The sequence below is a fragment of the Pholis gunnellus genome (genome assembly GCF_910591455.1).
Source record: "Pholis gunnellus genome assembly, chromosome: 13".
NCBI classification, from domain to species: Eukaryota; Metazoa; Chordata; class Actinopteri; order Perciformes; family Pholidae; genus Pholis; species Pholis gunnellus.
The window spans coordinates 3,427,107-3,453,439 of NC_136540.1; the positions used below are offsets into that span (position 1 = coordinate 3,427,107).

The following is a 26,333-nucleotide window of genomic DNA, read 5'->3' on the forward strand; positions in this document are numbered from 1 at the left end:
CAAAAATGAACTCGCTGCCATCTTGAATTTTAATTTGATCGTCAGTTTAATCCCTCGTAAATTTTTATCATTCTTCAAACGTTTTCTTTTTTTATTGATGTGCTACAGTGTTTCAACTTAAACTGCATTCATGGAAACCAACTTATAAAGGTCAGCTTTAATGTAGCCGGCCCAAAGTGGTCTTCAATGGTACACAGTTTTAAAAGCCAAGTATGTTGCTGTTGATGTGAGAGTCAATAAATGGATGCCACTGTCGGAACAGACTCCCTGAGAACAATCTACAGTACTAACAGCAAACATTTATGTTCACAAAACAGTCCAATGTGGTTCCACAAGATCGCCCTCGCTGCCAGGGACTGTGGGATTTGGTGTTTATTTGTGGGAGGCTCATAGACATGCTGGCAGACTTGAGATGCTGCTTAGTGAATGAATCTATCCGCCTGACTCTCTCTCTCTTTGATTTGGTTCCAGAACCTCAAACGCGTGGCGGAGGTGTGGATGGACGAATACGCAGAATACGTCTACCAGCGTCGGCCCGAGTACCGCCACCTGTCGGCGGGAGACATGACGGCCCAGAAGGAGCTGAGGAACCGGCTCAACTGCAAGAACTTCAAGTGGTTCATGAGCGAGGTGGCCTGGGATTTACCGAAACACTACCCGATGGTGGAGCCTCCTGCCGCCGCGTGGGGGGAGGTAAGGTTCAGTTCATGACCCTGCTTTGATTAGCGTGGTATAAGGATAGATGTTTCACAGATTGCATGGAGAAGAAAACGTAGAGAAACACACATATTTGGAAATGCAACAACGATAAACCAGCAGAGCACACATTTATCATCTCATCTTAACTTATAATCTAAACTCACTCTTAATGTATCAATAAGAAAAAACCCTGCTCGGACCCGAGACAGTTACAACATCTCTAGTTCTTGAACACTTCAGTGAATCAAACTTTATTTGCACCACACTTTTCATTCTCCCATGCACCCGTCAGTAAGGTGTGCATTAGAACATATTAGGTCATGTGATGTCATGCCTTCCAGTCCTAATTGTTGATGTGTGAGAAGCCCCTCCTCCACCTCGCAGCACTCTCTCCCAGCCACTCTCAGAGTCTCACCTCAGAACTTCATTGTTTTGTTATATTTATTGATTCAACCTGTGTTTTCCCCCTTTATATAGCACATACATACCACATTACACATACATACATGCACTTGTCTCAGCTAGGCGTGCAAATCAAGCGAGGAGCATTACGTAATGCGTAGCAGATACAAGAATCAGCAGTCAATGATGCTGTAAACCTTCAATACAACATGTGTGAATCACGACAGCACTAGAGGTCCTTGAGCATACAGTCATTAATGAGACAAAGAAAGGCCGATGGGTCCAGCAGTATGTGAGATTAGCTGTGGAAAGAGAGGCACAGAAATACACACACACGACCTAAGAGATAATCTCCCGGTGGAGAAAATAATAAGGCAATTAGCTCCCACCCACTGTCAGCACGAGCACAGTTATTTAAGGTGTGCACATGACTGGTGAAGGTCCTCTACCTTCTTTTTATTTCAGAAATAAAAAAAGACAATCTGCATAGACAAAGTAAGAGGAATAACAATATCAAAGGAATGAGGAAATGGGTATTAAATTGCTTCGTAGCTAAAAGCAAAGTTGAAACAGTGTTTTTATCCTTTTAGGTTTGAAAATGTCAGCTGTTTCTATCCGTTATCTGTTATCATCTTAAAAATGCCTAAAGGCTCTTACCCAACTCTGGTTCTCAACTTGATGAGTTTATCATTTCTATATTCAGAATCAGGTCATGGAAGTCTAATGTTTACATTATGAATCCCTTCTTTTAGTCGACCTGTGTTGACTAGACAGAGATGGACTTTATACATTGTTCAAAGTGTAAACATGTGAACAGCATAGTTTAACGTGGGTGGAGGCATGTACCTCATTCTGGACCCAGGCAGGAAAACAATGAATCTACTGGAGCAGAGTTACACTTATTGCTGTGTGACCTTAACCACAAACACCGCATGGTGCTATAAAGTGTGCCAGAGACAAAGGTCGCGAGGTGCATATCATGTTCAATTCAACACAGGGGTTTTGACTTACCTGTACTACTAGTGGGAGTTTTCCAAGTAGAAAGAGGGGTGTGCACCGAGCTGGAGATAGCGATGGAAAAATTCCCAAGAAGCAGACAAGAAGCAGTGATGAAACATGTTTGCAATAACACAGGGATGCCTTCTCTTCCTGCATGCAGCAACTACCATCAGAGCATTGTGGGTCCACACCAAGGGGCCACACATGCCTTTGGGCCCTTCCAAGTGTAAAAAGAAAAAGCTCAACATTCAATTCATGTCAAGGGCAAATAGTGAAATAGTTTTTCTTTAAGCAGATCCAATGTCAGTATTTCTGTGACTGTGACTCTGTTTGTCTGTGTGTGTGTTGCAGATACGGAACGTGGGCAGCGGCATGTGCATGGAGATCAAACACTTTGTGTCGGGGAGCCCCATCCGCCTGGAGAGCTGTGTGAAGGGACGGGGCGAGGTGGCGTGGAGTCACGGACAGGTGAGGGTCCTTCGTTACACTTTTCTCCAGTAAAACGTCTCAGGAGGCCTCCTGACCTCGGAAGGTTTTCATAGAACACACAAGGTCGGAGTTCTTGCACTGCATATGTTGTATCTGAAAGGACCATGGCTGTCATGCAGGGGTTAATGAGTAGGTGACCTCATTGGCCACTTGAACTGAACGGATTTACAGGCTTGGCAATCCTAAGTAATTGTTTCACGATTCTACTATAGTTTGATATAAATGTTATGTAGCTGCTAATGTTAGCAAGTGGTTTCCCGTGAAGACGGAAGTTTATTCTGCAAAAAACTGTGCATTTATTGACACGTTTTTGGACTTTCATAGGAAAATGCACAGACAAATGTCATACTAACTGTTGTATTGATACTAACTGTTGACGTGTTTGTTGCATGATGTAATTGTGATTGCAGGTGATGATGTATTACTGCTCTTGTGCACTAAGCCTCATCATTTCTTGATGACATCAAAACCCCCTTGAGACTCGTGTAGCGTTTGAGCCTCTTTCACCTTCACCTGTATTCTTTTGAGCAGAGACGCATGATCTGAATGAATCAAGTGAAAATTCTGAAGCTCGTAATCACAGGTTTGATTCAGATGGATTTTGAACCTGTGCGACACACTATCCTCATACATTTAATTCAAACCTGGCAAACTCCAAAGAGGAACTCTCTCTTAGGGAAAAAACATATTGACAGAAACCTCAGGAAAGAGCCACAGAGGAGTGAAACGGTGTGATGTTTAATTACAGTTGAGATGTGTTCCCTTCAGGTGTTGACCTTCGGTTGGAGGGAGGATATTCGGGTGGGTGACCCCATTCACACGAGGAAGGTCTGTTTCGACGCCGTCTCCCACAACAGCCCCGTCACCCTGTACGACTGTCACGGCATGAAGGGGAACCAGCTGTGGCGCTACAGAGAGGTACGGGAGAAGAAAGTGAAGACTTTGGTGTTTTTACGGCGGTAGTCACAGCTGTATCCTCTTTTCGGCCTTCCAACTGTGCTGCTGTAGCATTTTCTTCGGTCAGCTCAGCATCATTTCAGCCAATTAATGAATGATTTCAACATAATGGGGGACCATCTGTTACACATCGTATTAAATGAATCTGAAGGAAAACTGCAGGATACATAAACAACAGATGTTACACGTACCCTGATCACAATGTGATGTGATTCTAGCATCTTCACGCTTCTTCTTCTGGCACTTTTTGTTTAAGTACAACAAATGACAATCCTGAAGAATTTGTTGCTTTCAGCCCGTTCGTATCAGCGTGGAACGGATGTCTGCCACAGTGTCACTTTTTTAATATTGAGCCTGCAAAAGTCAGACAATTTCAAAACACCTAGTGCCTTTCAAGCTACTCGGGTCAATATGTTTGATCATAGTGTAACATTTAGAGAACATTTCAAAGAGCCAATTATTTCCCTTAGGAGATGGAGATGAAATTAAAGCTAAAGGAAGGGGCGGGGGGGGGGGGGGGGGGGGGGGGGGGGGTCAGGAGTGAAGTTTATAAAATAGATTTTTGGAACAGAATTTGAAAATAAATCCAGAATGGACTAAACGTCAGTCTCTTTCTCCGTCCTCCAGGATACGAGTCTGTACCACCCCGTCAGTAACAGCTGCATCGACAGCAGCCCGAGCGAGCGGCGGGTCTTCATGAACACGTGCGACCCCTCTTCTCTCAGTCAGCAGTGGATGTTTGAGAGAACCAACGCCACCGTGCTGGAGCTCTTCAACCGGGGCGCCAACTGACGCCACTGGACGGTGAGATGAGGCGTTTTCTGCAGAAAAAGACCAAGAACCAATGATCACGTTTGATCAGGTGAGTAACCTGGTTTTCCCAGGAACATAATGGTGCGCTCGTTCAAGTCAACTTTCTGTGAATAACGAATAACGAATAACGCTGTTGTCATTCTTCATACTGTCTCACTGTTGTCCAGATAAGAATGGAAGCTACATGTGAATAACGTGCTGCTTCAGACACATCGTCCCGTGGCACAGCAGCGATCCGGTGTGACGGCTGAGAGCAGAAGAGCTGGTTGGACCACACACACACACAACACCAGGAATACAATCATTCAGCAAGACCTTGTGATGAGGAGGAAGGTATAAGAAAGACACACTTGCCTGAGCACCACTGCCACAATTCATCATTTCACTGTCAATTGAAGTTCACTCACTAAAAAATACTTTGTTTTCTGTCCCTCCCCAGGGTGGGAGAACCTCGGTGAAACCGGATTGTCCTGTGGAAACACGGAAAACACGGAGCTCTTACAGACTGAAGTTTGGACGTCTACGTGTTTCCAAGAGTCATAAACACAAACTCTGCTGGATGCTTCTTTTCCCCCTTGTCTTTTTCAGTTGTTGCCTTAACAATTCCAGCAAGGGGAAATACCTTCTCCTTAAGTTTTCCTCCAAGGTACCGAAACAGCATATGAGGGCATATGTGGGACTTTTGCAAGCCAAAACTCTATGGAAACCGGAAACAATTGGAAACAATTATTCCTGCACTGTGTGCAGATGAACTGCAAGAATCTCTTTTATAGAAGGAACACCATCTTGTACAGACTCATCTTTGAAGTGCAATTGTTTTTCTACTGACCAATAAAGCATCAAATTATGTCCATTTCTACCATTTATTTATTTGCATTATTATTTATAATATGTTGCGCTGTCTGACAATTTACCGCTCGCACAATCATGTCTCTTCAGCCAGGATACATAACATAAATATATATATATATATATGTGGTTTGGTTCACTCTCTCTGCTCTGATGCTCAGTTTAAGCAGACAGCTTTTTCAGGGAACAAAGTGTTATGTCATGTAATCACAGGTCAGACGCTTGAGCAGTGAAGAGAACCCTACAATATACCTACTGATGGTTCTTTGATCAGCAACAGGTGTTGAGCACTGTAGCTTTTGCAAAGAAAGACAATACCGGGGGGTATCAAGGGGTCACAGATCCCTTGATTGACACTTGAGACCCCCTTAAAGCCTCAACCAGAAAATGTCGTAGGCTCCAGAAATATAGCCCCTATAGCCTCCAAAGGCTTATCCATCATCAGAGCAAAAACCAAGGGGTTCAGAGATCTCTAACATCACTAAAGAACATTTTCCTTTCTTCACATGAAGAGGTTGGATAGCCAAATGAGTCATAGTCAAGTCCAGAGTCATCGTTGTAAACCTTTGCTTAGAAAGTTATTGTCTCTGCACAAAGGTAATTCAGGAAAACACTTGACAAAGAAACATCGATTTGTCACTGTCAGCCAGGGTTTTCTGTACGTTTGGCGTTGTGCATGTGGAGGTTGGAAACTTGGAAAATGCCAACTGCCGAGTTGTCTGGAACTCAGTATAAGGTCATCGAAGCTGAAGATCATTGTCATACACTGTGACACATTAACATAATAATGAAATAAACCTCTGCAAATATCTTCTTAATTATCATAGAGGTTGTCCACTCCTGCACCGTTAATATGACCACTCAGATCCTTGACTCGGCATCTGGATATGAGCAAAGACATCTTATTGCAATTCTGATAAAACCGAGGTCACACAAACTCATCAGTCTGGGAAGGAATCCTGCACAGCGAGCTAACACCTCACTACAAAGGACAGCAGCTGCAGAGGCCCAGCGATCATTTGCCACTTTCACTTTTTTCATTAACAGAGTGAGTCATCAACCTTAGTGGCAATTCCAATACCGCAAGTATGAGTCTGAGGATCTTATTGGCTGTCTAATGCCACCAAGATTAAACAAGCAAACAGTGGAAGCCACTGCATATAACCATGGTCGTTTTGCACACTATTGCCCTCAGCTTACTAGATTTGTCATATTAGTCCTCTTTAGAGTTTAAAGCAGGAATGCCACATGACAGTCTGTGTCTCTGTCATTCAGTTCTCCCTCCACTATTCCTTTTTTGCAGCTGTGATTAGGCCCCCCTCCCTCCATTTGCTTTTTGCAATGCATTATGGGGCACAGTACACTGTGGACAGACTCAAATCAAGATAAGTGTGATATGGAATTACAAAGCAATCATTTTCATCTTCACCACATCAGAAATGATGCATCCCACACTAACAACTTCAGAAGCCAGAATAAGTTTTTCTCCTTTTTAGACTGGAATTGAATCAGAGCACGCTCTGCTTTCACCATTTGCAGCTGTAAAATAAATGTATCCAACATTGAGATATACTTCTCAGTTCTTAAAACATTGTAGATAATCATCAAGAGAAACTGTCATCTGACGGTTTTCTTTCTCTGAATGTGTTTTGATGATCACTGACATGAATGTGTCTGAAATAATGTTTTAACAATAATATTCCGAGGGGCTTTTCTACACAATACATTCAAGCTTAAAGAAAATGTGGAGGAAACACTGGTTGTGCTGCTCTCCAGTGAAGTTTGAAGTGACAAGCTGCACACGTTTTGATTAAATATAATATTTCCGTTCACTTTCTGCGACGAGTGATTGAAACTTTTGACATCTAAAGCTCTAAACAAATGCGGTGATAATCAGAAGTGAATTGTGGGTAATCTTCACAATTACTGACTCTACGCCGTATGTGTAATGCACTGTGTCGAGTCAATTTCATAAAGGGCGAGAGACCCGTGGCACATTAATTCCATTTCTACACATTCGCCTCCATCATATTATGACCCTGCAAATTGCAGGCTATCTTTTTGATGATGTGCAATACGAACATCAGACGGCATGAAGTGGAAAGATAGATGTGAGCCGGAGACAAAAACTGAAAAAAAAAACAGAATCCAGCCCTGACTCCTTCTTCACTGTCAACTTTTATCGTTAATGTTTAATGTTTTTTGCAGAAATGGGTCGGGATGAAAAGCAACTTCTTATGAGTGTGTGTGTTAATCAGGCTAATGGTCCTATAAAGGAGTCGCATGTCGGATAGAAGAGTGAAAGAGTCCCGAAATGAAATATTAAATGAATACTGGCGAAAGTGCAGTTTCTCTTCTCCGGGGAGACGCTTGCTGCAAGTACGACTAATAACCAAACACCCTTCCTTGCTTTTAATTCGCTCTGTCCAGGGAGCCGGTGAGAGGTGTGACAGGCCTGCCCTGCTCCTGACCTATCAGCTGAATAATTACAGCTAACCTCCTTCTCCACAGGGCTTCACTGCTATTAACGGCCCCGCTGTCACACACTAATGGGAAATCAAGGCCGTGGCAGTGTCGCGGCGGCAGACTTGAGTCACCGGGGACCTGGGTGGACGTATTCGGGTCAAATCCTTTAACACTCCTCCTCGCTGTTCAAAAAGGCAGATTGGAGATGTTCTACGACGGGTGTTTTCATGACGTTGCTCCGTCTCCCGAGCGTATTTCAGTCTGGATGCTGTTGTTTTTTTGTTCACACTGACAGAGAATGAATGCACATTTGAACAGGTCAAATCTGCAGATCTTTTAGTTATTCCACTGCTAACAAAAACGCCCTCTGTTCTAGCCGAAGCTATATTTACCATCACAATTTGTTTTCATTGCATTTCTGTGGCCCTGCCGGCTAAACCGTCGAACACAGACACCAGCCCGCCCACTCACAGACGTGAAGGCTAAAAGAGCGACATTTCTCCCAAAAGTTATTTTTCTTTAATTCGAGAAAAAAAAAACTAAATTGTAGTTCATTTCTCTTCATGCTTTGTGACAGTAAACGTTGTCAGCTCCAGGGGAAACTTGTCAGGAGTTAATTAAACGATGTTAAAGTTCTTACTCAGGTGACCTGTCGATTGAGTCGACGTGAAGCTCTGCTGTTTGAACAATGGCAGCCTGTTTGCACTACAGGCATGTGGACAGCTCAAGGTATCCTCATACAACGGTTGGTATGATATCTTACAAAAAAAGCGACGGCTTTTTTTTCCTGCGTTTCTCTACAAAATTCCAGCAACTCATGTCAATTTCCAAAATAAACTTTGTGGCGTTACTTAAGTACGAAACAGTAATGCTTCCTCCTATTCGACATAACACCTCGTCCCTCACTCTGCATATCTTTGACATCACTCCTTTTTTTTTTTTTTACTCCACAGTCTCTCTGAGGCTCAGTGACTTAGTTAAAGACCTGATGTTGTATTTACATAAACCCATTCAGCCTGGGTGAGTAAATCACACGCCGGAGCTGCAGAATAACAACCGTGTTTTGACAGCGACGAGCAGGAACCACAGCTCATTGTGCTGCAGTCAGTTGCTCGCTGTTGCTGGCGACACACACATGCTGCTGTCACCTCCGTCTTTAAAGCGGATTTATACAGCATGCTATATATTCTGTTTGCGATTGCCTCCACCAGGCACACGTCCAAATGCAGCATGAGTAACAGGAGCCAAACTGCTCTTCACTGACTCTTCAGCTAAGAGAACGTCATGAAGAATGTCAGCCAGTTTAGAGTTCACATCATATTGAAAGGCCCAAACTAGTCTCCTTTTCTGTCCATTTACCACAAATACATTTCGGCAGCCATTGTTATCTAGTTATTTTACTTCATTGTGAAAATCAACTCAGAAAGAAACTTGGTGGAGTTCAGTATTTTATCACAATGAACTAGGGCTGCAACTAACGATTATTTTAATAATCGATTAATCTGTCGATTATTTGTTCGATTAATCGATGAATCGGATACAAAAAACAAAAAAGCATTAATTTCCAACCCTTTGGTGACCCTTTGGCTGACAGTGCACATTCACAGAGCAACACATCTTCAGAAAGTGCACAAACAGGTTGCTCGAACATCCCTGAGCTCTTAAAGTAATTATTTAAAAAAATAAATGGACTAATATCAGGAGTGGGGTTCAGCGGGTTTACCCACGCCTCTCAGTGAAGGGTAGACACGCGCTGATCCACTCAGTGAACGGCTTTCAGGCCGATAAGCCACGCCCCCTCTCCGGCGCGTCCATCACGATGCACGCGAATGAACACAAATAGTCCCCGGCAGCGTTCATCGCGTTCGCGTTCATCGCGTTTGGTGTTCACACACCTGTGTGAACACCAAACGCAGTGAAGAGGTCCCCGGCGATCGCGTTTCCCGGCGATCGCGTTTGGTCGCGATCGCCGGCGCGAATGGCGCGAAAATAATACAAATCGCGTAAATCAACTTCCGGTGTCGTCATGGCAACGTTTATACGCTGGTCAGCGTCAGCTACAGAACCGGAGTCCTGTTCCATTATTTCCTGCTGCTGTGAACACTCAAACATCTCCGCCACTTATTGAGTCGCGTAATAATCGCCGACACAACGAATCGATAATGAAATTCGTTGCCAACTCTTTTAATAATCGATTTTTATCGATTTTATCGATTCGTTGTTGCAGACCTAGAATGAACGTCATGTCTACAAGAGCAATAACCAGGACTTGGAAGGACCCGGGTGCACATTCTTCAGGTAAATGGCATATTGACCTACTTTAAGTCTGTTACTCGTCAGTCAGGCAGTGATCATCTACACTGTGCTTAAAAACAGCCAAACTGACAATTGACTTATCATTATTTTGAAGTTTTGAAGTGCAAATAGATTTGCACAGCATAGCCACGTAATTTAGACAAAAATAAAAGATGACACAATGTCCACTGTGATGGATTACCTATCTCAAGTTTGAAGTCTCTGAAAGTTTATTTACTTAGTGTACAGAAATGAACATGTTCAAAAATGTGCTTTAACTGTGCTTTAGATGGTCAGCATTGATATAAGTTGTACATGATTTGAAGTACATGAGGTAAAACCTTAAACTGTTCCGACTAACGTCTTTTCTCAGTATAGCTGACTCGTGCATTTTACAGTCAAAAGGCCGAGCTCAGTAACTGAGGAAGATATTTTGTCTCCGTCCGTCTTAGAGTGGAGGAGGACGGCACCCATTGGTGACCTCAAGCACCATATACGACATGCTCTAAGCATGGGTATAATCAAAATGGCCACGAGTCATGATCTTCGCTGAGCAAATTCATGCTGTCCAGAGGATGAACCCTCTGTGATTGTGAAAGCCCAAATAGCTTTTCTAAAAGCACCAACATCTAGACATGAATTCCAGGTGTAGCTCCAGCACTTTTAAGGCTGTTATAAAAGCACAATTGTCAGTATGTCTGTCTTTCTGTCCCACACTTTCATTTTGTTGGTGTAGAGCACATTGCAGCCTCTAGGGGCCGCCACCAAGGTTGTTTTATTTTGGCCCGTTTCAACATATACGTATACGAGTATTTTATTTCATATAATGTGTCCTTTAAATGCCATGCGGGACACATTAAACTCTTCAAAAGGATTAAATAGTATACATGAGAGTGAGATTGAGAAACTGTGGAATGACATCTGCAAAATAAGGCCAATCCGCATAATAAAGCTGCACCATTCTTCACCGAACTGACGGCTTTTACAGGGAAGGAGGAGCTGTGATGGATGTCAAGCCTGAGTTTCTAAGATCACACTGAAGTGCTTGCTTGAAAGTCACAAAGATGAAAAGGAACCACTTTTCTTTCTGCACCCCCAAGATGGCCCTTCATTTTATTCCCATTTCATTGTCTTTCAAGTGGTATGTCATGTCATGTCATGAGGTGCACTCCATCCTACATTTTAAGCATCTATTTAAGAGCTTGAGGGCTTTTCTTCTGATAGGAAGACGACAACTGAACAAAAATCAACCTTCTCCCTTTGGTATGTTTCACCACTCTGTGACGTTCACTGCATTCCAGGAGGTATTTTTGTCATCAATTGGTGTAATTCAATCTCTGTGTATTCTATAATCTCTCCATGTCTACTGAACTTGGTAACTTTCTACATTTCCCAGAGTGCCTTTCAACAGTCCCCAATAACATTGGCATGATAATGCTTTCAGCAACATACATAGCCACAGACAACGGGGTGACAAAAAAGAGGGTCATTCTGGTATTTCCCACTACTGTAGTACTAGAAATGTGTATTATTTAATCTACATGCTGTTTTCTACACTAATGCTGGTCAAACATTGGTACAATATGGAAGGTCTCAAAGAACGAGTCAATGAGTACGACGTTCTCTTGGTTAAGCCTCCTTTCACTTCCTCCCTTTTTGAAATTCATTTTTAGATAATTGGTGTTCTCAATCCACACGTTGACTTTCTCAAACCACCGTCTCCCTTCGACTCCTTTCTTCCCGTCTACACACTGACACTGACTCTAAAGCCTCGCCCACGTCCTCCTCTCATCCATCCACAGAGGCGTTCATCCCCCCCAACAATGGAATCAATCACAGGTAGGAAAAAAGAAAGAATGAAATAAAATATGGTAATATATTCTTTGAAAAAAAAAAAAAGGTCATCCCAGACAATCAACAATTAAAGGGTCAGAGAAATCCCTCACAGGCCGCAGAAAAGAAGAAGAAATAGCACATTGTCTTCATTTTTGTTCGCCATGCTTGGGAACGTGATGAATGAGTTTTGCTGAAACAAGAACGTAAAATTCCTGAATAAATTAAAGACGGGGAAAGTAAATGTCGAGGCAATCAGAGCAATGCATTCTAGACTGAACACTAGCCATCGGACAAGGCGGCAGAAACAAAGCTAGAGACCAAAGCTCAACTGCTGCAGTGATCAAAGCACCCTCGGCTCAATACGAACGGGTTGAACAGAACTAGCATCAGAAGATGAAGATATTGTTATTTGTAGTGCTGCTAACATAAAATATCAAAATCCTGTGGTCAACAAAATCAAACGGGTTCATTGGGAACATTGATTTGCTGAATAGATTTAATTTCAAATCCTCCTACGAGTGTAAAGTCCAAATTGTAATCCAATCAAAGGCTGTGGCTAATGGGAACGTTTTAAGCCTCAATCTAGCAAACCCACAACATTCAGTGCTTTTTAAATCCAACAGCAGGATGAGGTCGAGGCCACAGGTTTGCTGCATTGCATGGGAATCATGAATAGTCTGTACATTTCTTGCAGGGCTTCGTGACTCTGTTGTGCAGGTCAAATAAATTAACTTTATTCTACTGGCAGCCATGAATATTAAAGAAATATATGGTAAAGTTTAGCTCAATGGGAATTTTTTGATGCATCTTCTGGTGATCACACAAAACAAACGTCATGACAATCAGGTTTGTGGATTGGAGTTGGTTCGACGATAATTAGAAATACAAAAATTGTTTAATTAAGCCGACAATTCCCTGAATCTGTATCAGCAGACAAATCTAGATAAACCTGGTAGCTACAACATCATTTGATGAGGATTATCCTTGTGCATAGTGGATGGTTGGTAAGAATTCCTCAAAGTACCAGCTCCTGCTGAAAAATAAGGATCGGGAGAAGAAACACTCACACCCTGCAATTTCAAATGAGTTTTGGCAACGACGAGCTCACCGTTTCAGCTGCCATATAGCGGCTTTGTTGTATTGCTTTCCTCCTTAAATTAAACGCAGCTGCTGGAAAACCAAACACATTTACTTCTCGGTTTATTCAGGAACCCATTCACTGCAGGCGCCGCGCAGAAGGTTTTTAAGAAACTCATCCTCTGGACTCTTATTCAAGGGACTACAGCTAAAGTCAAGCTTCCCTCCAACACACACCCTCCACTCTGAGTGCCTTACAAAGAGCAATCATATCAGAATAAGGATGATGAATTGATGTCTGTCACTGAAGGGGGGATTAATATTACAGTAGTATATAGTCTACATGATCTAATTAAAGGGGAACTCCACCAATTTTACACATCAAAGTTTGTTCATGTGAGTATTCCTGCAACGTGTTTGGCTCAGCTTTTCTCCAGGCCTCCCAATCCGGCCTTTTGCAATTGGTTCAAACACATATCCTCATATGAACTTCATGCCTTTCACTTATAACGGAGCCCTTTGCATTCAATCAATTCCTTAGTTAGACAGCAAGCAAACACAACACAACAGCTGTCTGCTTGAGTTTGATGAGAACACTGAGACTAAACCAAACAGTAAACGTGCCGTGAAGCTACAACTATGAATCTATATATCATATTAGATTAATTATCGATATCTAAACATATATACATGTAGGTTTAGGTTTCCCAATCTGAGTCAAATTCTTTCCAATCACCAATGTATCCGGAGCCCCGGTTGGAAATGTTGGCTGTGTGTAAATCTTCAGACTTTACACTGTAAACGTGACCTACTTAGTTCAGTTTCATCCAGCCCATAAAATTCATTAATCCTTCATGGAGAAATTTCCATTGCAGACATTAAATCAAATACTAAAAAAACACACACACACACACACACACACACTCACACAGAGCAACCTTCAGAAACTAGCTCCATGTTCAGCAGCATGAATGTGTCACATAAAGAAGCGTGAAGAGTGAAGAGCCTCTAATGCTTCTGCCTCGCCTCCATTCAGCGTCCCCCAAAAACCCTCCGACTTGTCAGAGTAATTTTCTTCACTTGAAATTAGCTGCTTCTAATAAAATTATAATTCAGTTATTACAAGCACAGTGACGCCTCAAGTGCTGCCCCTAAGCCCTGTCTGGCTTATGGAAATGTATCCGCCAGATGCACTTAAGCCTCATGCAAATGGATTTTAATTTGGTGGAAATTGGTTCGGTTCATTAACGCGACATTACCCTCGCTGGGGAGTGGAATCTCACCATTCGTCAAAAACACGTCGACATCCGTTCAATTTGACTGAAGGAGCGCTCTAAATGATGATTAGGTCGCTCCACTTGGAAATACTCGCTGGGCTTCCTATGAAGTCAATAACTACATTTACAGCAAATGATTTCTGGCAAAAAACTTTCCAGCTGATCCAGTTATGACCTGGAATCTATTTTAGAAAGGAGAGGAACTGTGACTCAGGGAGAAACCAAGACAACGCATGTATCACGATGCATCAAAGGCACTGTTGTGGAGAAAATATTGCATTTCAGAGTGTTTAGGCGATCTTCTCTTTGATGAAAAATAGATGCCAAATAGAAGTATCTGATGACGGCCTGTCAGCTTTTTTTATACTCTGTCACATCCAGGCTTTCCTTTCCATCCACTGTAAGTGTTTACAAATATAAAAACAGCTCACAGCACAAGCTGTCTTCTCCTTTTTACACTGAAATATTAAATATTAGCACTAGTCCTCATGAATTTAAGATGGTTTCTCACGTCGCTTTCATAGTCACTGTGCAAATCAAAGTGTAGCCGGGTGTTTTCGTGGATACACACTCTGCACCAGTGTTCTTCTCTTTGAACCATTCTGAGGATTTCTAGAAATGAAAGTTATGTCAAAGCAGTTCAAATATTCTGTCAAGAGTATGAATAAAGAAATATTTATGTAAGTGTCCTTAATGCTCTGTCAAGTGAGGAGATGTTCTCTTTACAGAAAGAATGACATCATTGTTTCAAGGCTTTCAGCCTGAACGATTCCTACTAACGTCTTTTCTCAGTATAGCTGACTCGTGCATTTTACAGTCAAAAGGCCGAGCTCAGTAACTGAGGAAGATATTTTGTCTCCGTCCGTCTTAGAGTGGAGGAGGACGGCTGCTTCTGGTATTGAAAAAGAACAGTTTGCTGTTGCTGTGGTAATTGCATGGCATACTGCAGGCGATTGCTGGACCTAAGATTCTATCCAATCAATCTGTGTCAGACTGCAAAGTATCCCTTCTAAGGCATGTCAGATTGTGAGATGGATGCCTAGCGTGACACATCATTAACTCACATCACCCACCTGCACCACTCTCATTTTTATGTGACCATATGGCCGATGCGGAAGCTTCTTAAAACCTGCATTCTCTCTAACTCCCAGCAGGGGGCGACTCTGGTTGTATAGAATCCAATGAAGAAATAGCCCTATTTCTCACTTGATTTATTTACTCAGTAAACATTGTGAACATGACTTTATGGTCTCAATCGCTAGCTTCAAGTCTTCTTCAGTACAGCAACAGACCATAAAGTGGAGTAGGCTTTAGGCCAGGCTTTCTGTGATTGACAGGTCGCTGCCGCTACCAGAGATGTACTTGGCGTCTCTACGTCACTCCTCCGCATTCCAAATATAGTAACTTCCATTCATTGGCTGCAGAAAAAAAACAAAAGTGTCGTCGACCATAACCCAAGATGGTGACGGTGAAATAGCCATCATCATTTCACCTACACAAACGTATCCCTGGCTGTTTACGCCATAGTGGAGCTTTTTTATTTTAAGGGAAAGTGGCTGTCCCATGCAATCATTCAGAGGTAGATTATTCCATCAACCTGTGCTGATATATGGCCGCTTCCCTCCTGGGCACCCTTGATAAAAAAAAAAAAAGCTTTTTACACCAGCTAATAAATTTCATCTTGGTGTGATCGACCTGAAGAAAAGAAAAAGGTTAAAGTCCTTGAAGGCTGCTTATAATTGTATGGAGTATTACACAAAACTATTTGCTGTTGTATTGTAATCACTTACTTAATAAATTCATATAGTAGCTGTGAAGACATGCGTCGGTGGATGACGACACAGACTGAATCTTCACTTTCACTCTTCCTGCATCCTGCGAGCGGCACCGTGGTCCTCTAAGCCACCTGACTCGGTGAAACACATCTTAATTTCCAAAATATTAAATATGTTTTATCCGTGAATTCTGTGTCTCCCTCATGAGCTGAAACAATCCCATAAAGTGTCTTTTGTCCTGGAACAGAAGCATTCATCGGCTGCACAAAGAGCTGAGGTTCGCCGTCTTGCCCCCGTAGCCCTCGCGCTGTCATTGCGCGTACTGATGCGCTTCTTCGTCTCGCTCTTATAGTCACGCTCACAACGGCTCAGAGCTGACAGAATGAATAGCTTCTTTCACATGTTGCCATTCAATACTTCTTCATTCTGACGATGACATGTGAACTATGGGCGCTGTATAGAGCGCCTTTCTTCACTGATTTAAACTTCTGTAAATTCTTCTTTGCCGTTCTTATCTTCGCCATTTCCGAAAGACTGGTATGACTGACAGGGTTATTAATAGTTCATTATGAGTATCTCCAGAGTAAATCAGGCTGTGCACATGATTTCAATGCATATGAAAGAAATGCATATGACTTTACAGATCACATGCATATTGTGTTCTCCCTATACCGTCCTAACGATTCATGTTTTAATCCAATGTAAAGCAAATGTTATAGTAAATGACTGTTTTGATGCATGCTGGTGGAGACCCCCGTGGTTTCCGTAGTGGAAACTGTTGGAGTTTGCTGGTTCCTGGGCTTTACGATTGAAACACCTAAAGTAGGTAAGATGTGCTAAAACGTTGATTTCTAGAATGAAAAAAGGAAGACTCACACTCGATAATAAATGAATGTTTGTAATGTACAGATGATAAACATATTTTGGGCAACTCATGAAGAAACTAAGACTGGAAATACATCATTGTCAGCATTCTCCTTTTCCACTAAACTGAACTTCAGCTCGAGACTGCCAACAACCAGACATGTGCAGAAAAAAAGCTTCTCTAACGTTAAAGGATCAATCATTAAAACAAATCAAACCAATAGGAGCCTTTGGCCTCGGTCGCTGTCAGTTCAGACATTGTTCACGCCATGAAAAAAATAATAAACCAGCTGCAGTAATACCGACACAGGTACTGATTTTACACCTCACAGGCACTGTCCTCTCTCTCCAGTCTGACAAGAATCAGTGTTGTATCAAGCTGTCTGTCGGCTTTTCACTGTTCTGTCAAGCTTCACAGGAGGTGGACGCCTTCGCTGCGTTTCATTCCTGTTTGAAAGGTGACGTGGTGGATTTCTTTTGAGGGCAGCCTTTTCAACAGAGCCACTCATGAGTTCCTCATGCAGAGCAGTGCTGAAATGAGTCAGTCTCAGACCTCGACAGCAAAGCCATTACATGCAGAGCACACACACCAGAGCACATGAAACCAGCCCCCCCCCAAAACACTCTCCACTGCTTTCATCTGGTTATAGATATAGATCCATCGTCCCCTCTGCCATAGCATCACAGCAACAAACCACACCGTGACGTGTGTAGAGTGGATATATCTGATTTCTTATATGTAGTTATGTTATGGTGTATAATGTAATTTATAAATGTATTATTGTGAGGCGCTGTACAGACTGTGGTTGCACATGACCTGGAAGAAAATAAAAATATAATAATCGTGGTTTCTTTGTGTCTTGTGGGGAACAGCAGAGAGTAAAAAGCAGTATGAATTCCTTTTAGCTAACTAGTACAACTGTTTATCATTTACTTTCTGCTAACTTAAGGTCAACTATCACTAAAATGAGAATAGGTGCTGAACCTTTGTCGATTACCTTGGTGCTAACTGTCATCAGCAGGTGGAAAGCAAGAAGTAGGAACTTGGCTTGGGTCTGAAGGAGTGGGAGCATTTATTCAACAATAAATAGCCTTAACTGTTGACATACTGCTATGCTCACATATAGATTACTGCTAGCTCCATACTCACACAAACACCATATAAGAAATCATTTTCTAATAGGTTTCATATGTAGTTTGTACATATAGGTTTTTTACTACATATATACATATATTTCACATATAGAAATTCTAAATATGTGCATATATTACTCCTCTACACTCATGCACACTGACGATTATCGTGCATTAATAATAGACTGGAGCTGAACGTAAACACAGCCTGCCAGTTTTGCTAAACTTGAAAAGAAACTGCGAGCGAGGAGGAAAGCGACTAAATAATAAATGAGGGACGGCTTCTTGTTTTCCTGCTCGAGTTATATGGATGCTTCACATTCCAGTGAATCCTGATGCAGAAATATGACGCTAGGGCTCGGAAGACACGATCCCTCTGTATCACGCCGGTGAACATTAAGGGAGAAGATATCACAGGTTGAAGCTGTTTTTCTGTCCTACTGTGAATAACTGTGCGACGAACTTTTCACCCTCATAGACCTCTTGAAATAAAAGTGATTTCATCTTTATCACACTTTGCCCAAGAACGACAGGGAAACCTCACATTTAAAGAGTCAGATTAGTGCAGAACAGTGCTGTCACTCACCCTGAGTTATTATATACCAAAACTCACGGGTCACACTTTAAACTTTGCGTAATTTCATGATCTTTTTTAATCATACAGCAAGGTGACTGTACAGAACCAGGATAACATTATAGTCTCTTAGACATCACTAACGAGATTTAGAAATGTCCCTCTGTTAACCAGAGTTTGTGTTTGTCACATATCCGTCACTGGAGCCGGACAAAAATGTCTGTTTTCTGTCGGCAATAAGGCCGGATGAGCGAAGACAATGGAGGAGCATGATAGGCTGAGACACCTGTCAGTCAAGCCAACACGGCCTCACAAAAAACAGGCCTCTATATTATCATATTACAATATATGATGTGTTTTCTTCAAACTAATTTTGAAAGCTCTATAAGTTTCAACAAAAACTATACTCCAGCCAAAACTTAAATCCTGAGGGAAACACTTTGTGCCAGCTTGAAAGGTGTTGCTTGGACGTGCAGCAATTACCACGGATTCAAAAGGCAAATCAGAGTAAGTGTGAAAGGAAAGAAAAACATGTCCCAAAAAAAGTATTTAATCAAACCTGCAGCCAAGTCCATTGATCCTCTGTCGGTGTGAATCCAGTTGGTTCTCTCACAACAAACAGCCCCACTAACAAGGGAAGTGGTGTGATGAAAGAGCATACGCTATTATATAAAATTGGTTTGAAACCCAGCGGTTGCTGTTTTGAATTCCTGAGCAAAGAAGAAGGTGAAGAAGAAAGTACCTTCTCCTTTTATTTTTTACATTACAGTAAGAAAGCCTTGCAGCAGATTATGAACCCCAAAGACTCGGCAGCAGAATGTGCCTTCAGGGATAAAGATGCTGCCTCATAGCATCGTGCTCCCTGCTCTGCACTCCATATAGCCTGCTGTAGTCAAATGGATGCTCTGTGTGTGTGTGTGTGTGTGTGTGTGTGTGTGTGTGTGTGTGTGTGTGTGTGTGTGTGTGTGTGTGCCTCCAGGCAGGTCAGAGAGGTCAGAGAAGTCACGTGTGTGTGTGTGGGTGGGATCTAGCTGGGGCCGTGTGTGTGTGTACACACTTATGATATAACAAAATATGGATGATAATAATCACACATACACCCAATTAGTGTCGTACTTCTCAAGTCTTCCTCAGGGTCATGATCATAGAATAACCACTACATTTACAAGATGAACATTCTAATATTGAAAACACATAATGAGAATAATCCCTGTGGCGTGACGCTCTGAGTCCAACATGTGATTCACATGAGAGTCTGTGGAGCTAAATCCAGGTCAAAGGTTTTGTTCCTTTGAAAAATAAATGTGAACCTGAAAGTTCAAGTTGTGTTCTTGAACATTGAACAATACAGCAACGTATTCAAAATAAAAATAAGTGAATGAAAAGTTGTTTTGGGTTGAATATAATTTTGATATTTGAGGTTTATTATTTTTGTTCAAGCTAATATTGGTTTCAGTCAGAGTTTCACTTGCCTTTAAATCCAATTGTGGTTGTGAATGTGCTTACAGCATCTTTCAAGTCATTCCTTCAGTTGTTATATATCCTATGTATATCAGAACATTGGATTCCCATAATATAGCCTAAGCACAAAATTGCAATGACAGTTTCTATTTTTGTTTAATTCAATGTATAACTCCCTTCCTGGTTGGGTCCAAACAGATCATATATCTCATTTGTATCTTAAAAAGCGCAGCTATTTTCCTGTGAGGTGAGTTTATTGTGAGAGATGCTTCTTCCTGTCATTGATTTCAGCCTTTCCATCGGCCTGCCTCACTTCACAAGCTTTCACCGAGTGCTTGGGGAATTAAAATTGCTTCCACTCTCAACCTCTATTTGCTCTGATTCGAAAACTAAGAGCCATTTACTGCCATTTTCCCAGGGTGCACAGGGAACTTTTATTAAACTTTGATCAATTAACTTTGCATAATTGAAAAAAAAAGATTAATAGATGGAGAAATTTGATTGGGCATGAATATATCAACACACAAGCACAGTACGTGACTACATTCGGATGTACTGAACGTACCACAGGTTTGAAATTCAACCTGCATCAAAGGTTCTCTTCAGCAGTGGCTGCAAAACTAGACTTATCAGTCATAAAGCAACTGGAATCTGAATTTAATTAATCAAATTGTCAGCTCAACATTAAATCGGAAAGCTTGTCTGCTGATTGATTTACTCGGTCACTCCCTCTTAAGCTGCTGAGGTTTACTTCAGTGGCACAAAGCGGATGCCTCTCAATGCAGAATTCTTAATGAAGCTATTTTCTGGCACCAGAGTAACAGTTTTTGCTTTATGTGACAGTAACAAATGGGGGGATACGAGGCAGCAACCTCCGGTTCTGCAAAGTGAAGCCAAAGCGGAAGTTCCTTATTAAACATGCATTCTTTCTAATGGCCAGCAGGGGGCGACTCCTCTGATTGTGAAAAGAAGTCTGATCGTATAGAAGTCTATGAGAAAATGACCCTACTTCTCAATTGATTTATTACCTCAGAAAATTATTATAAATATACATTTATGGTCTCAATTGCTTGTCTTCTATCAGCTGTAGCATGATGATCAGTTGGTAAATTATTTTAACATTTAACATTGACTACCTTGTGATATACCGAATGCTACAACGGTGTTGTCTGGTCTAGTTTTCCGTGTTTTTTTTCTATATTTTAACATTTTCACAAAATGTTTTCAGTCGATAAAGTAAGAGTAACATTTCGGTAGACTAAAAATGTCTTAATCAGCCTCCGGTTATACTTAGCTCCACCCTCTTCTGTCATTTCTGGTTTAAAAAAAAACAAGATGGCGGAGGCCGAAATGCTGAACTCAAGGCTACTAACCGGCGGTCCAAAAACCAAAAGGGTGACATCACGGTGACTATGTTCACTTCTTACATACAGTCTACCGCTGGACACAGGCGTTGTGATCAAATACGTGCGCAACTTTGAACATGATAACAATATCCAATACATCTTGAGGAGTTGGTAACAGATTTTGAGAACATTGCATCGAGTGAATGCAAAGCATCAAAGCAGAAAAGAGACGTTGAAGTGGCTTAGCTGCAGCAGAAAACCATGTAGGGTTCTGTTCATTTAGAACAAGACGGTAAGACAGAGTTGTGACCTCTGTGACTGGATAACTGATGACATCTGGTTATTCATAACCCTGTACATACAATAAACACCTGTGATGCACCCGAGTGCAGAAGAGAACCAAAGGAAAATGTTTCGGACGGTACATGTTGTGGTTTATCAGCTTGTTAATGTGATTCAGTTTGGTATGCACGAACTTTGATGTGAACAAAGCAAAGCTTCTCCACTAGCTCTGTCAGAGTGATCTCTTTTTGCAAAGCCCACGGAGAGCTGAGAGTGCGCAGGGTTGCGTTCAAACCGACCACAGCACAGGTGATTTCCCTAATCAATCCTCCCTCTGTGATTAAAGGTGTGCTTATCAGTGAAATCGCGAGCTGAAGCTTTTTCTCCCGCCAGCTCCTGCTCAGTGTTTCACAGCAGGGACACAGCTGGCTCTACTGATAAAACAACAACAACATTCTTTATACTTGTAAATTGCTCGATTAAACAAACATGTGGCCTTTTATAGTGCTATTACTTTTCTCTCTGTGGACTTAAGAAAGCCTTGAATCCTTTTTGTGTATGTTTGTCTTAGCACTGAAACCTCAGAGTTTGGCATTAAACCTACAGGACTGTCTCAGAAAATTAGAATATTGTGATAAAGTTCTTTATTTTGTGTAATGCAATTAAAAAAACTAAAATGTCATGCATTCTGGATTCATTACAAATCAACTGAAATATTGCAAGCCTTTTATTCTTTTAATATTGCTGATTATGGCTTACAGCTTAAGAAAACTCAAATATCCTATCTCTAAATATTAGAATATCATCAAAAAGTATACTAGTAGGGTATTCAACTAATCACTTGAATCGTCTAATTAACTCGAAACACCTGCAAGGGTTTCCTGAGCCTTGAAAAACACTCAGCTTGGTTCAGTAAACTAAATCACACGTATGGGGATTATCACAATATTCTAATTTTCTGAGACAGTCCTGTATATGTCACCTGGACAGATTAACACATTTACATTTTCTTAATCTTGCTATATGATTCAGACTGAGGCCTTACTTGTTGACCCGGAATCCTGGGATGTCATTTCTTGTCACTATAAAAATCTACAATGGACTGAATTGACACTTGCCTGTAGGCCAGAGGTGTCCTGATATATAAAACAACAGAGCAGGAACATGTTAGCTTGAACGGCGGCTGGATTGCAATATCACAAAGATCCTTATTGTAGTCTCCAAATAATGTGTTTGTGTCCAGACCATCGGTGCCCAGGGTGTTCAGGGTCCTCCGCAATGACCTAAAGATGATTTTGAAGGTAACTTTATGTCTTCAACTTTCATCATCATGTTTGTGGAAGAGCAGAGCTTGCAAAAACTTCCATGATCTTGTTAAAACTTGATCTGTAATGTATTCAATTTTTCCAAGATGCAGCGTGCAATCCATCATTAAAACAATGGGCCCCGTGAAAAGTGCATTCATTCATTGGGCTGGAGGAATAATGTTACGGTGGAAATGTGATTGTCTCATCAGAATTCTTGGTGAATACCCAATCTGAAAAGAAGGACCACATTAATCAAGTAGCAGAACCCGAATGAGATGTATTATTAAGCCCGCCGCCCCTCTCATCGCTCCGCACGAGTCCTCATTCACAACCCGTTCAGCAAGAATCTGAAAATGGCACTTTTAAATAGTGTAACCCTAAATTTAGACTGACCAGTTAAACAGAGCATAAAAAAAGATTTCATCCATTTATAAAATGTCAGATTCATAATTAAGGTGGCACCAGAGCAGGCAGATGAGCTCTCTAGTTTATGTTCTTATGGGAAATATAAACTCTCCACTGTGTTTGGATTTAGGGTTTTCTCACAGACAGCCTGATGCATTCTAAAGGTAGAGCTTTTATCTTCAGCCTAAACTTAATTATAACCCAAAACATGCAGTTTGTCTTGATTTACACAATTAAATAATTGGGATTTATTTTATTAAACCCTCCGAGCGTTAAGAGGAAAACTGTCTCGGCAGTTTACCGACTAGCAAGATTGACCAATGACACGACTAAACCAAGACATTTTCACCCCAAAACTCGTCACATAATGATGCTTCCGCAGGACTTTTGGCATCACTTTCTGATGTACTTGATAGCCGAAGCGCATCAAACTATGACGCTCTACTCACGTCGCAGTGAACACGTGGTCGACGATGTGAATTCAGACAAAAATACTTGCTTTGGTTTAGGAGCACCTGTTTGTTTGACAGGAAGACTGTCATCGGACAATAACTGCTTTATTCCCAGTTTGTCCCAGTTATGTATCACCCAGTGTCGTTCCCTGTTTCAGAAACACACACAGGCACACACACACACACTCTGTCTGTGGCTTTAGGTGAATAAATCTGTGAGTCCATCCGTCCAACAGCATGGGGAAGCATGGAGGAATTGTTAGTATCTAATTAGCGGTATTAATTTGAATAATGTGATGCAGGGAGCAACACCTTTACCTATTTACCAGAAGGTCTGCTTTCTTTCACCACAAGGATTCAATTGATCCTAATTTATGAAAACAGATTTATGCCCCCATGCCGGCGACAACCTCGGCCAGAAGCATCAGCAAATAGATTTTAAAATTTGGCACCTGTACTCAAGGATGAACTGTTTAGATTGTTTATGTCAAAGGCCAAAGTCCCTGTGACCTCACGTCCGTCTTTCGAACGCCGTGAGCACATGTCTTCATATTTGGTACAAAGGTCTAGTGGCACTCAAGGTTGAAGCTATATAGCTATATATATATATATATATATATAGCTATATAGCTATATATATATATATATATATATACAGGACTGTCTCAGAAAATTAGAATATTGTGATAAAGTTCTTTATTTTGTGTAATGCAATTAAAAAACAAAAATGTCATGCATTCTGGATTCATTACAAATCAACTGAAATATTGCAAGCCTTTTATTCTTTTAATATTGCTGATTATGGCTTACAGCTTAAGAAAACTCAAATATCCTATCTCTAAATATTAGAATATCATGAAAAAGTATACTAGTAGGGTATTCAACTAATCACTTGAATCGTCTAATTAACTCGAAACACCTGCAAGGGTTTCCTGAGCCTTGAAAAACACTCAGCTTGGTTCAGTAAACTAAATCACACGTATGGGGATTATCACAATATTCAAATTTTCTGAGACAGTCCTGTATATAAATAAAGGTGTGCAGGTGTATGAAAGGCTTTTTCTTCTTAGTAGTAGCTACGATTTAAGCGGAGTTCTATGGAGCTAAATCCAGGTCAAAAGTTTTGACCTGGATTTAGCTCCATAGAGTTCAACATTTCCTGAGCTCTCCTTTTAAAAAGCCCAATATTCAGAGCGACCTGATGGCTCCCTGGGGCTTTCTCTCCAGTCTACCTCTACTTTACTTTTGTGCTGAAATATTAGGAACACAAAGATGTAAATGTGAGGAACCTGCCAATTGTTTTCCCTTTGGGCTTTTTTTACTCAGTTATTTGTAGGACGTTTGTTTTGACTCTCCTTATTGGCAAAAACCAAAACTCGAGAGTTCGCCTACAGCAGAGGACGGCCAGGAGGCAATGAGGCTTAATTAAAAAGCAGGCATCAAAAAGCAGAAATTTGAAATCAGGACGACGTTTGTGATTTGCGTTATTATGCACTTTCCTTCACTTGATGGGCATTGCATGCATATGTCTGTCAGAGTGGCTGCGGATTGATATTTGAATAAATAGAATCATTTCTGTTCAGACGGGTGATTGACGTCTAAAACAATCGACGAAGGATTTTCAAAACCTTGGCCGTGTGTTTTGCCCTTAAGTCCGATATAATGACAGACACAGGAAGATAACAGGCTATGATCACTGTTGTCTGCGCCTTGCAGGGACCAGCTACTACATTTAGATGCAGGTCACAGCATTAATCAGTGTGTACAGATAGAGTGTTCATCTTGTAGAGGGGAGAGGGTAAGAGGGCCGGTGGCCTTAATTGGCGGTAAACCACAGAGCAGCATGCCAGGACTTGTAATAAAACACGTCGGATTCAATCAGCTCAGCTGCACCACAGCTGGAGGACACCTTGTTTTGTCTTGAAAGCCTTCTATCAGATTATCGATTCCTCTCTGTCCTCCGGCAGCACCCCGTGGTGCTTATTAACCCGGCTGATTTAACCACACTGGAACAAGTGAATCTCAGAACTCTATCTGTCAGCAGGGCACAAACTACAGGGGAGCTTGTCTCCTCTCATGAGCATTTGTGAAATTTAAAAATTTAAAAATTTTAAACTTTAAAATATTGAGCGTGCTATTTTTGCCATGCATTGGTATTTTTTATATAAATGAGGCTTTTATTGATGTAAAGCTGCTGCATTAAGGTGATTTATCACCTGTTCACTGTGATATAGATACTGGCATGCATGCTATTCTTGCAGTGCACCTGCACTCCAAATCGCCATTATCAATTCCTCTGTTTTGTGGTCAGCAGCTTACAGATGTGTCAAAAAGAATGGGCAGACCCCGATAGTGAGAATGTGTTGGTCTGGTAAAAAAAAATAAAAAAAATGGCGACGACCCAAAATGTCGATCTTGAGCGCTCAAAACCGAAGTTGCATAAACCTAAAACTATTTACTGGCAGTCAGGCAGGATGTCTCTAAAGCGAGGCTCAGCGCACACTGACTCATTCTTTTGCCATTGGAGGCATCTTTTTGTTGCTAGGCAACGCAGCACAGCTGTCAGTCACTTGT

At 41.5% G+C, this 26,333-nt stretch overlaps 1 protein-coding gene across 1 annotated transcript in view; it reads left to right on the plus strand.

The window, feature by feature from the left end:
• LOC306705262 (polypeptide N-acetylgalactosaminyltransferase 10-like) overlaps nucleotides 1-4,338 on the plus strand; it is a gene marked incomplete at both ends in the record, with an annotated part of 57,373 nt that extends 53,035 nt beyond the window's left edge. Inside the window, 4 exons of the mRNA XM_079171968.1 lie at nucleotides 472-693; nucleotides 2,452-2,568; nucleotides 3,358-3,507; nucleotides 4,174-4,338. Of these exons, the coding sequence (XP_079028094.1) occupies nucleotides 472-693; nucleotides 2,452-2,568; nucleotides 3,358-3,507; nucleotides 4,174-4,338 (654 nt within the window). The remainder of the gene's footprint in view (nucleotides 1-471; nucleotides 694-2,451; nucleotides 2,569-3,357; nucleotides 3,508-4,173) is intronic.
• Between the last annotated feature and the right edge of the window lie 21,995 nt (nucleotides 4,339-26,333).